This window comes from Sebastes umbrosus, chromosome 13, assembly GCF_015220745.1.
Source record: "Sebastes umbrosus isolate fSebUmb1 chromosome 13, fSebUmb1.pri, whole genome shotgun sequence".
NCBI classification, from domain to species: Eukaryota; Metazoa; Chordata; class Actinopteri; order Perciformes; family Sebastidae; genus Sebastes; species Sebastes umbrosus.
The window spans coordinates 1,433,461-1,448,219 of NC_051281.1; the positions used below are offsets into that span (position 1 = coordinate 1,433,461).

Below are 14,759 nucleotides of genomic sequence, written 5' to 3' on the forward strand. Positions count from 1 at the left end.
AGGACATTTGAATGAGACTCTGAAAATAGTCGACACCAGATGGTATCATCAGGACCTGCAGGAGCATCTCCAGTGAAAGGAGGACACTGTGTTTGTTGTCGAGTCATTATTGTTCTGTTGTCTTGTGTTTCAGACCAAAGGACAGCTTGAGATCCATAATGAAGAGAGTCAACCACAAAGTGCCTCATGTTGCCATGCAGGCCCTCAATGTGAGTCTGTTACTCGGCTTTCATGACACTGAATGTACACACATCTCTTACTCACACATTCATTGAAAAGTTCCTGGAAACTAAGCGCAAAAACAAAAAAGTACCCAATATACAATCAATATTATTAATTTGTTAAATGGATATGCTTCATAGACTAATGCAATTACAAAACAAATTGATTTCAAAATGCCTCACAAAGCAGGAGATAACAAAATCAAGATAACGAAACCCTTAAATTGTCACTTTCACAGGGTCAAATTTGAGGGCTGTCACGAAATCAGATTTTCACTACATGATTAACATGGCCAAAAAAATTCATGATAACAATATTATTGTGATATACAGTGTGTGTGTATATGTGTATATACTGTATATTAGGGCTGTCAATCGATTCTAATACTTAATCGCATGAATGCCCATAATTAATCGTAAATTAATCACACATTTTTTTATCTGTTCAAAATGTACCTTAAAGGGAGATTTGTCAAGTATTTAATACTCTTATCAACATGGAAATCAATTTAACAAACACAAAACAATGACAGATATTGTCCAGAAACCCTCGCAGTTACTGCATTTAGCATGGTACCGATGGATTCATCAGGTTTTCTAGTTTCATAGGATACCAGTATCTTCACTCTAGCTTTAAAACTGAGCCGCAACAACCTAAAAATCACAAATCAAGTTAATGCGTTAAAGAAATTAGCAGTGTTAAAACAAAGTTATGTTAACATGTTATTAAAAAAGTACCGTAGTTAACTATGACAGCCCGTGTCTGTTTTTTATTTATACTCTTGTTTCTTGACTCCTTGACTGCTCCCCCTGTATGAAAGGTGCTATATAGATAAAGTTTATTAATATTAGTAGTAGTACCACAGTTATCACAAAACATACTGTGCATTTTTGTTCAAAAGCAAAAGAAGATGTTCTAAATAAGAATTTAAAACCCCAACGTATACACAATTATCTTTGAACAACAGAAAACAAGAAACCTGAAGATCAATATTTGATTGATTTTGGGGAGGGTTAAACTCTTCTGTCCCATTTAAGTCTGAGAAATGAGTTTTCACTAATGCAATATAGCTTCAGTTGATCTGTAATTGATGTAATGTTCCCGTAGTTGAAGCCACACAGGAAAGATTTAATACGGGGAGGATGATGAGCTGTTTCTGTCTGAGTCATCAGGAGCAGATACTGTCACATGGCCGGCTCTATAGTTAGACCTGTGTTCACTCATTCACATAATTGAAGCCCTATTGTCATTAAAACCATTAATAATTACAAAAGCTTCACCTGCTATTAATACGTACTGTGAATAATTCAGTAATGTGAGAGGTAGAAATATTCTGTAATAATACTACCAGCTGTTAAAGCTCATTTCTACTTCTTCTCTTTCAGCTGCTGGGTGCTTGTGTGTCAAACTGCGGTAAAATATTCCACTTGGAGATCTGCTCTCGGGAGTTCTCCGGTGAAGTACGGAGTGTACTGAGCAGGGTACGTGAACTCACTTACTCATGTTTAATAACCATATTTGTCTGTTATGTCTTTATCATTCTCACTCATGAACTCCCTCACATGTCCTCTGCAGGCCCACCCTAAGGTGTGTGAGAAGCTGAAGGCTCTGATGGTGGAGTGGGCAGAAGGCTTCCAGAAAGATCCACAGCTCAGCCTGATCAGTGCCACCATCAAGTCTCTGAAAGAGGAGGGCATCAGCTTCCCCACCGCGTCCTCACAGGTACGTTTTAAATCATACACTAAGCGAGGCGCAAATCAAAAGTCCCTTTTCAAACACACACAGTCTGTCCCCGCTTCTTGTCCAGCCTGAGGCTGTCGTCGTGGTTTCACTGCACTCCAGTGTGGAGCTTCTGGTTGGGTGGAGCGTCACGTGTCTGTCTGTGTTGGTATGACAGTGGAATTTCCTCTTCACATATTTCCAATAATTCTGTGTGTGTGAGTCCCAGGATCAGGAGGAGAGCTGCCTTCTGGTTTCTGTGTGATTGGTGATGTAACACCCTGATATATATGTGTGTCAGGGGTTGAGGTGGACTTTGCTTTCAGGTTGTCGTGAAGCTGCTGACCTGAATCACCTGTGGTCCTCTGAGGGGTGTTAATAGAGGGCTTTTCTTCTTTAGGTGTTGGATGGTATATAATGGTATGATATAGGTATAATGGGGTAGACACAACATTGGAAACACCTCTCAATATAATGCAGTCAAACACAGAGTGGTAAACATTGTATTTGCTGTTTCATCCTCTCTTCGTGGCCTCCGGCTGTGCCCTATTTCACTGTGTGGTGGTGGCGTTGTGTTGTGTTGTGTTGTGTTGTGTTGTGTTGTGTTGTGGGAATGGCTGCGAACCTGCTTTAATGGAGAGCAGGTGGCTCATGAGGAGGCGGCAGGTATGACATTTAATCTCTATCAGCTGATGAGCAAACAGCAGCGGGTAGTGTGACTCAAGCTGTGGCACCGCTTCCTCGTTTTCACCTTCAGCTTAATGTCATTTTGAGACAGCGTGCAGGTCGAGTAAAACAAAGGAGTTTACAGTCCCTGACGTCTAGCTCGCTGCTCTCTGTTGGTTGCAGTTTGTTAAGTCTGTTGAGGCCGACACAAACAACATGTGCACCTTTTCTGTCCCAGTTTTAGATGGAATAAAAACACAGGCGCTCTCTAATGATCTGATTACCAGTTATAGAAAACTCCTCAATATCTTCTTGGATGAGCAGTTCAGAGTTTACACACAGTGATCTGTATGGATATAGAGCCAACTGTCTCAAGACCCCACTTACTTTTGTACGGCACTTTGTAGGAGGACGTTTTACTGGCGTCTGGTAGTAACTTTCAGTAGCTCTGCTGCTTGGCGCTGATGATGCAATGGAACAAACTATTGTCTTTCACTTCTTATGTATATACGTTCTTTGTCTCAGTGTTCAGCGCTGTGTCCAGGCAGGCAATCTCTGCTGTATGTGTCGTAGCTGCTGCAGTAGCATTAAATAAGAGCGCTTGCAGTGATTGGCTGCGAACAAAACCATACAAATATATAAATTTTATTTCTACATCTGGGTAGAAAAATGATCAACTGCTGGTATCGTTTGACTGGAGAAGTTTTGATAGTACTCGGTACTGGGTTATTTCTGTCAATACCTTAAAGGTATCGAGTAGGGCGGCAACTAACGCTTATTTTCATTGTTGATTAATCTGTTGATTATTTTCTGGATTAATCGATTAGTTGTTTGATCTATAAAATGTCAGAAAATGGTGAATAATGTGGATCAGTGTTTCCCAATGCCGAAGATGACGTCCTCAAATGTCTCAAAGATATTCAGTTTACTGTCACAGAGGAGGAAAGAAAATATTCACATTTAAGAAGCTGCAATCAGAGACTTTTTTTCCTAAAAAGAAATACTCAAACCGATTAATCAATTATCAAAATAGTTAGTGATTAATAGTTGACAACTAATCGATTAATGGTTGAAGCTGGAGTACCGATACCCAGCCCTGACAGCTTGCATCCTGCACCGTGTGGAAAAGAGACACTGGACTAGTCTCTCTAATGCTTTCTGTTTGCATTAGTTCACCCTCTGTGAATATGTGGGTGTGAAGTGTTGTTGTTTATTTTGTCCACTTTGACCTCATTGCCATGTCAGAGCGCTGCCTCACGTCGCCTTAGACACAAGATAACGAGACAGCAGCTGTGTGGAGGGTTTCTGACCAACGTGTATTACCTGACATGATCACCTGGTGGCACTTCTAGTCTTTAATGCACCACAACCCTCCTGTGCTGTGCTGTGCTGTACTGTATGTATACACACACACACTCACACTCACAGATGTGACCTTATCTTTCTATATCAACCACAGGGTTCCTCCACAAAGGCCAGCACACCTGCTGCCGGCAAACCATCGGATGATGACAACCTGGCCAAAGGTAAAGAGAGGCGCCATCATCCATCATTTAGCTCTACACACACCTTCATCATCATTTAATGCACGTCATCTCTTCTAAGCATCATTTTCTACAACATATGCATATTTTCTGACTGCTGTACTGTATATTTAAGGTTTATTATTATTAGTTTGTACCAATATTCTCAGAAAAATACTCTTTTTATGAGGAGTAGAGCAGTTTAAATTGACTGGATTTTATGTTCCTGTGCATGAAAAGGTTGTTTTGTTGCCTCGTTATTGATTATGTTCATCTTACATCTTCTCCACTTCCCCACGTCTCTCCTGTCCTAGCCATCGAGCTGTCCCTGCAGGAGCAGAAGCAGCCGGTGGAGACGCGGCCCCTGACCGTGACCTCTGACCCCCCAAGCTACACCAATGGCGGTGGCAGCGGGGGCCAGGAGGCCCGGAAGGTGCGAGCGCTGTACGACTTCGAAGCGGCGGAAGATAACGAGCTGACCTTCAAAACTGGAGAACTTATTCTGGTTCTGGATGACAGGTGATGTTTAATAAATTGGCTCCTCAAAAATACAAATTTTACTGTTTTAGTGCTGCAGAACTCTCAGATTATGAAACAGAGACGAGCATCATAGCTAGTTTTATTTAATTTTTCAGCAACATGCAGTCCAACACAGCAGCTGTGCAGTAAATCCTACCTTTATAAAGCTGATAATGTCCTAATGGTTGTTGACGTACGCCTCAAAATCAAAGAGTTATCTCACTGAATGTTTAATATAGGATATCGTTACATTTATGTCTGTGCGTTTGATTTAATTTGATCCTGTATTTCAACATGAACATTTAGAGATGCAGTTAAATGAAGCTTGTATATAGTGAGCATAGAGTATTTATAGTGATTTTGGAGTGATATAATCTGTAAATAGGCAAGGCAGTTTTATTTATAATAGAGCTGCAACGATTAATTGTTTAGACGTCAACTATAAAATGAATTTGCCAACTATTGTGATAATCGATTTGAGTAATATTTTAAAAAAAAATAAAGTCTAAATTCTCTGATTGCAGCTTCTTAAATGTGAATATTTTAAAACAAGACATTTGAGGACATCATCTTGGGCTTTGGGAAACATCAAATCACCATTTTCTGACATTTTAGACTAAACTAAAGCTGCAATTAACGATTATTTTCATTATCAATCTATCTGACGATTATTTTCCAGATGAATCAGTAAATGGTTTGGTCTATAAAATGTCAGAAAATGGGGAAAAAAAAACAATTATTAATTTAAAGTGATGTCTTTAAATGTCTTGTTTAAAGACATTTGCTTTAATATGATATAAAACAGAGAAAAGCAGGACATTTTCATATTTGAGAGTCTGCAAACAGCAACAGCTAGAGACAATGAAAATAATCAGCCCTAATTTATTAAAGCACGTTTCATAAACAGAGTCAAGTTCAAGGTGCTGGACGGAGACGTTAAAACAACACAATATACATTTGGAATAAATCAATTCAGAGTTAAACAACACAGAGTTAAACAATACAGTTTAAAAGAGCAACATAAAAGAGATAAATCTATATGGAAATAAAAGAATAAAAATAATTTGCTCATTGATCATCGTGAAGCAAACAAATGCTCAGCTGTGAAATATAAAGTATTAATTTATGCTTTTGTTTGCTTATATGAGACGCATCGTTTTATAAAACCTTCCTGATTATGACCCATTAGCAGCTGACGCCATAAATTGAGAATTCATTTTTATTGAAGCCATCATTTTTATATTTAGATGTCTCCGACTGGTCTCTTAGAAGCTCAGGCTCATTGATGTTTTTCCTGTTTCCTGATTTCATTTGTAGCGATCCAAACTGGTGGAAAGGAGAGAACCACAGAGGACTGGGACTCTTCCCTTCCAACTTCGTCACGACCAACCTGAACGCTGAGCCGGAGACAGGTTCGGTCTTTCTATTGAATCCTCCTCCGGCGGCACGCTGGCCTACAGTTTAGTACATTTTAAGGGCGCTTTCACAAGCCATTGTCAGTTTGGCTCGTCCAAATCAGAGTGAGATTCATACTTTTGGTTTGTTTTCTGTTTAGTCTGGTTTGGTTTGACACAGTGCTCAAATTAAAGCGGACCAAATAAATATATGAATTAGCTGAGGGGCGTGCACGAAGGAGTGAATTTATCTTTTTCATCTCGAGAGCTGCAGCTTCTGTGCAGGGAACCACAGACTTTGATATATTGCTAACAAACTCTGAATCCCTTCTACTCCAGTTTATCTCAATGACTTTATATGTCACTATTTTTGTGGATTTATTTTTTAATTTATTATTTTGAAAATTATTTTCTAGCACTTTTATTGCCTTTTTTTTATTAGAGCAGCCTGAGAATAACAGGAAAGAGGTGAGATGACACGCAGCGTAGGGCCACAGGTCATAATCAAACCCAGGCCGCTGCCAAGTACTCAGCCTACATGGGGCGCACGCTCTACCGAGTGAGCTGGAGGTCAACCCCTTATGGACTTTATTTAGCGTATTCTAGGGATGCACCGATACCACTTTTTTCAGACGATACCGAGTACTGATACGAGTACTTCTCTGTGCCTAAAGACCCTCGTTAACGGCCAGCTGGAGGGTGTGAGCAACACACGGCAGGCTGGGGAGTCCCGCATACGGTAAGGCTCGGGGCGAAGGTGGCTCGCTGCGCCCTCTCTCCACCGCGTCGTGCCGTCAGGGCGGGGCTCGGCCCACGTAAAAGGCGCTAGGGGTCTGCGGCAATGTCGGCAACCCACCCGACCTGTCTTGAAACACGGACCAAAGAGTCTAACGCACGCGCGAGTCAGAGGGTGCAAGCAAAACCCTGTGGCGCAATGAAAGTGAGGGCCGGAGTGCGCCGGATGAGGTGGGATCCCGGCCCAGCGAGGTCGGGCACACCACTGTAAAGTGGAATCGGTGCCGTTGTATCGGAGCCGTTTTGCGAGTACGAGTACATGAGCACAGTATCATACCCGATACCCGATACTGGTATCGGTATCGGTGCATCCCTAGAGTATTCTGTATGTTCTCTTTGGCCCAGATGTCAAGCAAACATCGGACTTCTGCAGAAGTCCAAATCAGTACTCTCTCACTCATGTTAACGTGTGTTCATCTCAACAGATGCCCACACAGGCAGCGTTTTGGTACGCTTGGAAACGGTCCGAGACCACCTCTCACAAGCGGTCTCAGACTGGTTGTTTTGGTCCCCACCAGAGTACTACTACTGTGTTCACAACCGCCCAAACGAACCGCACCAGAGTTCGGTTAAAACGGACTAAATGCTGGCTTGTGAAAGCACCCTTAGAATGCGTAGCAGCCTCTCTGCTCTTCTTAAACTGAAGCTATTTTACTTTCAGAACTGCTAATTGAACTTTTCCTCCACAGTGACATTTGTTGAAAAGGCAGCCACTCCTGAAGAGACGAGCCTGGAGACCAAAGTAGAGCCTGAGCCCGTCTTCATTGACGAGGTACGACATTTCCTCATTGACAAACCCAAAACTCCCCTCTCAATCAAGCTGCCGACCTGAACCTGCTCTCTCTTCTCTCTGCAGGGGAAGATGGACCGAACGCTGGCGCTGCTGCAGAATGCAGATCCTGCGGATCCGGCTCCCGACTCTGCAGAGCTGCTCCAGCTGGAGGGTATAAACCTTAATGCTGCTCTAAATCTGCTGCAGACGGTCTGAGCAACACTATTGTGCTCTAACTGTGTTTCTGTAAATATGTGAACAGGTGCATGTGAACAGATGAACCCCATGATTGACGAGAGGCTGCAGGAGATTGACAGGTAGTGTGTAATCAGAATTATTGTTATTATTATTAGAGACGTTGAAAGACAATCTTTTGGACTGTTCTACAAATTAATAATATCTTTGTCCAACAAATGTGTCTTTCTGTGTTGCAGGAAACACTCTGAGTTGTCGGAGCTGAATGTGAAAGTTCTGGAGGCGCTGGAGCTTTACAACAAGCTGATGAACGAGGCTCCGTTCTACTCGGCCTACTCCAAGATGCAGGCGCAGTACGCTCCGGCAGGCTCAGCTGTGGCCATGCAGGTCAGAAAAAATGCACCGAAGTCGTCCTCTCTGCTCAAAATCTCACTCAAACAATAGTTTAATATTGTGTTTAACTTTGATACTTAAACATGTTATTTATGTAGCTTTGCATCATGGGACATTAAAACTACAAGCCTGTCTAAATCAATCTGTTAATCAATCATAAAACAGCAGCACACAACCAAACGAGAAGGACACAAGACAAAGAACAAAAGAACCCAGCTCATCCCGATTCCCAATTATACAATTTTAGCCTGGATTCCCTGCTGCTGGCTCATGTATTCATACTGGTTTCCAAACTAGACATGACAAGCATTTGATGACACAAGTATATCAGTTTGGATTTGAAGATCTCCAAAGAGTTCCCTTCTTCATTAGCAAGATGAATATGGTGTCGTAACAAAGTGTTGTTTCTAAGTTAAAGTGGCAATAGACAACTTTCATTCACCTTCTAGCATTTCAAAGTGGTTTTATTGTTGGCGTAGCTGTTGCAAAGACAACCAGATCTCTTTCTGTTTTCCTCAGATCCTAGCAACTACCAGCAACACAGTGCTCTGATGAAGGCAGAGTACAACACCCGGTAGTATTAATAAGTAGGCAGGTTTTGTTCCTTAGTGAATTTTGGTTTGTAACCCAACCCTCTCACGTCCCGGAGCTCTCTCCATACAGTGGATGCCCGGCCGAGGTAGGGCTGTTGCAATAACCACAATATTGTATTACCACACTATTGAGAAGCCAAACGCAGGGGATGGCAAGCAACCGCCACAACCGTTATGTTCATGTGTTTTCTTTTTTGATTTCTTTGCAGTGGGAGCGCCACATTTTTATACTATGCTACAAACACCAGCAACGTGACGAGGCGATGAGTGTCTGTTCTGTACTGAGCGCTGCACGTTTGGTCTTTTTTTCTCTGGTTGCAGAGAGATGAAAAATGTTCAACTTTGGGTAAAACGCTGCCCTCGTCACTGTAACCTTTTAGTGTAGTTACAGTAGTTTTACGATGGAGGAGGTGTGGGACAAATACCACAAAGACCAACCGTCCCATGCTACATGAAGGCTACAAGTGCTGAACAACAATGCAAAATGAATACACGTAGCTATCGATAACATACTGACAGCTACCGGGGAAAACCAAAGCGCTATTCTCTTCCTGCTTTGGTTGATGCGCTTTCTTTGTGCTGTAAATGGAGCCTCCATTTTCCCAGGAAACCGTACCCGGTGGCATCGAGGCTTCTAGGGAACCAATCTAAATGCCGATGGTGTCATGATTCTGTAGATATTACATTGTGCTAATGTAGTGTAGCTAATCATACTGCATGTCTCCAGTCTCAATGACAGGCCTCTTCCGTATATGATGGTGATTTAAGGTTGGCAAAATGGGCTTCATTTCTCAGTGAATTCATGTTTGGAGAACTTCAGATCAAATCATTTCAGATTCCTGTTGGTGTTTTATTGAGTCATCTTTTCTCCGTCTTGTGATGCGTGCTGACTGGAGTCAATAAAAAGCCGAGTCATATATCATTTAAGGACGGGTTCAGTCAGAGGCTGGTTCACAGTTCACAACGCTGAAGGCTGCAGAGATTTGGTGTGTTTTGACAGACCGTGTTAACCCACGACGAGCAGCCTGCATAATTCAACGTCAGCGCTGAGTCGACTCTCATTCTGTTGATCTCCTGATATGATGGGTTTTATTTAATGTAGAGGAAAATCATTCAGAGATGATGATTCTAGACATGATTCTATCTTGCTGTTAGTCTCTCGTGTTTTACATTTGGCCAGTAAAGCAGTAGATTTTGTAGCTCGGTATACTCGTCCTGATAGCTTGACATTCAGTCAGCTTTCCTCTCCTCCCCGGAGAGTCGAGAGGCTGCCGGCTTTTCTTGGCAGTGGCTGTTTTCTCTGCGGTGATTGATGTCGCTGTCTCTCCTCAGAGATTTAGAAAAATGTCCACTTCACTAGACGGCCCCCACCGGAGTGCTGCTCTATTTTTCTCTCCTCTTTTTGTTGTTCTTTTCCTCTTCATCTTTTTTTGCAGAGTGTTGGTAAATCCCTCACCAGGCTGCTGCTGCACCTGCAGTGACGAGGATTTAGTTTTACATAAGCACTGAAAAATCCTGATTCTATTCATAGCAACACTACCTGACTTTACTGTAACAGTCTGCACTTTATTCCTCTAACAACATCTCTCCTCTTTATTAGTGATGCTCAGGTCAACCTGATGATGATATTAACTCACTGAGGAAATGGAAAGAAACTCTCTGGATTTCTCAGAAAGTTGCATCTTAATGGGTTGAATGAGAATTTAGGCGTCAGAGTTTTTATATTTGTTTGGTTAAAGAGAATTTTTGTTATTTAGTAGGTTTGTATTTTTTACTTAAAGGAACAGTCTGTAGCATTTCAGGGGATCTAATCGTAGAAATGGAATATAATATGAATAACTATGTTTTCATTAGTATATAATCACCTGAAACTAAGAATCATTGTGTTGTCGTTAGCTTAGAATGAGTCTTTCATATCTACAAACCAAACTCTGGCTCTAAAGAGACTTTCATGTTCTTACGTTACCTGAAGGCCACCGTAGTTCTCAGACATGCTTGTAAAACAGCGTAAAGTGAGCTGCAATGTGCTAGACCGTGGTACCGCCAGCCGCCGTCTGACTTCTGACACTCCTAAAGTAGTGTTATTATGGTGAGGATGACCTCTGAGGGAGGCCAACGGCGTTATCATGGACTTACGCGGCTCACGTTACCTCAGTCTTGTAAAGGGAGGAGTGAGCGGAGGGGTGCTCAGTTGGTTGTGAGCTATCTAAAAGGATATCGTTTTTTATTTAGTTTCAGTTTATGAACAATATTTTTCACTGCTTATTTTAGGTTTAGTTTACGATAATAATTGTTTTTCATGCTTTGGGACTTCCTGTTTTAACATGAAAAAGCCCTCCGTGCACAAAGCCAGCTCCATAAAGAAATGGTATTAACTCCCATGGAGGAGTTAATATCCTCCCTAGATGGAAAGGCTCTTGATCCCCAGTTACTTGATCACTCTGGCGAAACTACATCTTTTCAGCGAAAAAGAATTGTGATATTAATCCTGCTCGTCTCCCTCTGGCCTCCTCAGGGTTACCTCGGCCCAGCTGGCGGCGCCTACCTGCCTCCGGGGATGCCCCAGGTACCGACCGCTCAGCCCTACGCTCTGCCCAGTGACCAACCCGGACAGCTGCACTCACTGCCCCCCAACGTCTCGGCTCCACCCAGCTGCCAAGCTGCTCAGCCCCCCTACATGAGGTAAGAAAACAGCATCTGTAACTCTGCAGAGAATCCAAATATTAATAATAACTGGGGTCATGTCATGTGACTAATGAAGCTGCTCAACGCCTCAGATCTTTGGCATTAACAAGCTACTAGTTTTGACTTTTGGGTTTTCTATGAAAGTACATGTTTACTAAAGCGTGTATTGTTTTCACTGATAGGTTAGACATGAATGTCTGCGGTAAAAATGGTTAGTGACATTTTGGAGAAAGATCTGTGACAGAACAACTCTTAACAGAAAGAAATTAAGTAAATAATAAATAATGAATAAATAAATGCAAATCATTAAAAATAAATGCAAAATAAATGTAAAAGTGAATAAAGATAAATAAATAAATAAATAATAAATAAATGTAAAAATAATTAAAAAATAAATGCAAAAATAAATTTAAAAGTGAAAAAAGATCAATAAATAAATGCAAAAAAAAATTTGAAAGTGAATAAAGATAAAAAAAATAAATGCAAAAATAATTTTAAATAAATGCAAAAATAAATTTAAAAGTGAATAGATAAAGATAGATAAATAAATAAAAGGTACAATTAGAAAACGCCCAAAGAGGATCTACTTAACTACATTGAAATAAGAGACAATAATGTTTACATGATGAGACTCAGTTTCCTTATCTGCTGTTGGATCTAAGTGTCGCGTCTGTATTTTCCTCCCAGCAGCGGTATGAACGCTCAGTACATGAACCACGCAGCTGGAGCGCCGTACGCCCACCAGGCGGGCGTGGCCATGGACATGTCGACCTATCACAACTCCAACATGCCTCCTGTGTCCTACCCGGTGGCCGCCCCCCCTCACCAGGCTCCTCAGCAGCAGCAGGCGGCGTATTATCAGCAGCCTCTGCTGTAAACCGCCGACTGACCGCAGACCTGACATCAGTACACACCTCAGATATTTCACTTTCCAGCGGCGTGTTCATTTGGCTTACTTTTGTGCCTGATGAGCTGAACTGAACGCACCCCTGTGAACGTCTGAAATAACTGAGGTGTGTATGTGACGCAGGTCTGTCTTGGACACTCTCTCTGTGTGTGTGCACGTCCTCAGCTTCTGTACGTGAGGCTAAACATGGCGTCAGGAGTCTTCACTGCTTTTTCCCGGCTGACGGTGAACGCGGCGCTGCTCGTCACACACATCACAGGTCAACACAGAAGAAGAAGAAGAGTTGCCAGTCACCGATACAGGACCACCACATCATGAGCAGTCATCGCCTAATTCAACACAATGCTCCTCCCAAACATTTCTGTTTCTGATTGACCCCCTTTCTAAAGAATTCACTCAACATGTCGTCTCCTGAGGAGGTACCGGAGGGTCGGCCGTGTCCACACTAATGTAGATAAATGAGAAAACATGATTCTTTTTCTACCTTGTTTATATACCGACAGTGTAGTGAAAGCAATCCCCTCTCGATGTCTACACTGGATACGTTCAGACACAGTACGGCTGTGCACTAGAACCGCTTTGGCAGCCCACATAGCCGAATATAAGTCAGAATAAAATAGACTAAAATAGCAGCTCTGCATGTAAGGGAAATGTGAGCCTTTACGCTCGGCCGGTTCAGACCGCTGTATTGATCAAAATGAAGCACATCTGTTCTGTCAGATGACTGAAAAACACGGCTGAAACGTGACCGCTATAGACGACCCGCAAGCCGACAAAAACAACTTTTTGAAACACGTTCTGCAGAGTAAATAAAGTTGAAAAGTCTCACGTTGTAGTTTGGACAGTAAAACTGAGCTGTCATGCATGATATATGCTAGTGCGCTAGCTAGAGCTGCAACGAATAATCAACTAGCTGTCAACTATGAAAATAATAGCCTACTATTTTGATAATAAATTGATCGGTTTGAGTCGCTCAGTTCTCTGATTGCAGCTTTCCTGGTTTCTTTCCTCCTCTGTGACAGTAAAGTGAATATCTTTGAGACATTTGAGGACGTCATCTTGGGCTTTGGGAAACACTGATCAACATTTTTCACCATTTTCTGACATTTTATAGATCAAACTAGGGCTGCAACTAACGATTATTTTCATTATCGATTAATCAATTAATCGTTTGGCCTATAAAATGTCCAATTTCTCATTTAAAGTGGTGACTTGTTTTGTCCAAAACTCAAAGATATTCACTTTAATATGACGTAAAACAGAGAGAAGCGGGTCATTTTCATATTTGAGATGCTACAAACAGCATTTTCTGACATAAAAATCTGCTAAAAAATGACTTTAAAGATTAATAAATTATCAAATAGTTGGCAATTATTTTTCTGTCGATCAACTAGTCGACTAATCGTTGCAGCTCTAGTGCTAGCTAGTGCGGATTGAGCCCCATTTGACACCTAAATATACATTTTCCGATGTATCTGCATTAATGTGAACACGGCCTCAGATGTTTTGTTTGTCTTTTAGTTTTTAATGATCATCTTGTTTTTAAGTCTGCAGGTGAATTCAGTTCATTCTGACCATCTCTTTGTCCTTTTAGTGCCGTTTGCACCGAACGATCGAATCACGTTGGAGCTCACGTTTCTGCAGCGTCGGCTCTTATCAATTCAATCTGTGTTGGACAAAGTGAGCCGTTGTTTAAAAAAGGCAGGAAGCTCTGTTTGTTTCTCCCTCACCAGCATCCATCACTTTAGCTCATCTGTGTTTGTCTGAACAGAAGTACAAACTCTATTTTCAACTATCAAATATGTATGTTAACAGTTGTGTAAATGGTTAAAAAACAACAACAATACTTTCCCTTGAAGTCACTGCCTTGTGATGCATTCTGTGGTTGCATTTGAGATATTTAAGATGTTTTTGTGTGTTTGTTTTATACATGTCTGTATGTTTGAGGGCTTACCCATAATAGGGCCTTCATCGTTGTAAAATGACACTGATTTTCATCAGATTTGAGGGTGAACTGAGAAAGAGGTAGATGTCTTTGTGTGTTTATTAATCTGGTGAAATGCTGCATCTGTTCATGATTATTACATCAGTACCTTCCTGCCTCTCATCATCACATGTGGGCTCTCTTCCATGTTTTATGCAAATGCACGATACTGAGATTTTTCATGTCTATATACTTATTGCCTGTACTTTGATTTATATATATTGAGACATTATACATGTATAATTTACATGGCTGGAGAATGTGTAATTATTATTCTACTTTTACTTTAATTTTCCAGGCAAAATGTTAGTGGAACATTTTCAAAAAAGTTCAGAAACTGTTAGTTGTTAATATGAAGAAAGAAAAGATGTTTTACTCTTTTTATTCCATTT

The 14,759-nt window shown here is 41.3% G+C and overlaps 1 protein-coding gene across 2 annotated transcripts in view; it reads left to right on the forward strand.

Annotated features, from left to right (window-relative positions):
• The window catches only part of stam2 (signal transducing adaptor molecule (SH3 domain and ITAM motif) 2), a 17,204-nt gene extending 3,721 nt beyond the window's left edge, over positions 1–13,483 (forward strand). Inside the window, exons 3-14 of one of the 2 annotated variants that reach the window (XM_037789866.1) lie at positions 134–209; positions 1,608–1,703; positions 1,798–1,944; positions 4,067–4,133; positions 4,445–4,649; positions 5,967–6,061; positions 7,528–7,610; positions 7,695–7,782; positions 7,873–7,927; positions 8,045–8,192; positions 11,307–11,473; positions 12,167–13,483. In XM_037789866.1, coding sequence (XP_037645794.1) covers positions 134–209; positions 1,608–1,703; positions 1,798–1,944; positions 4,067–4,133; positions 4,445–4,649; positions 5,967–6,061; positions 7,528–7,610; positions 7,695–7,782; positions 7,873–7,927; positions 8,045–8,192; positions 11,307–11,473; positions 12,167–12,353 — 1,414 coding nt within the window. In that variant the 3' untranslated portion in view covers positions 12,354–13,483. Of the gene's footprint in view, positions 1–133; positions 210–1,607; positions 1,704–1,797; positions 1,945–4,066; positions 4,134–4,444; positions 4,650–5,966; positions 6,062–7,527; positions 7,611–7,694; positions 7,783–7,872; positions 7,928–8,044; positions 8,193–11,306; positions 11,474–12,163 lie in introns of both variants that reach the window. The other variant, XM_037789865.1, reaches the window with a different exon arrangement.
• Positions 13,484–14,759: the final 1,276 nt, after the last annotated feature.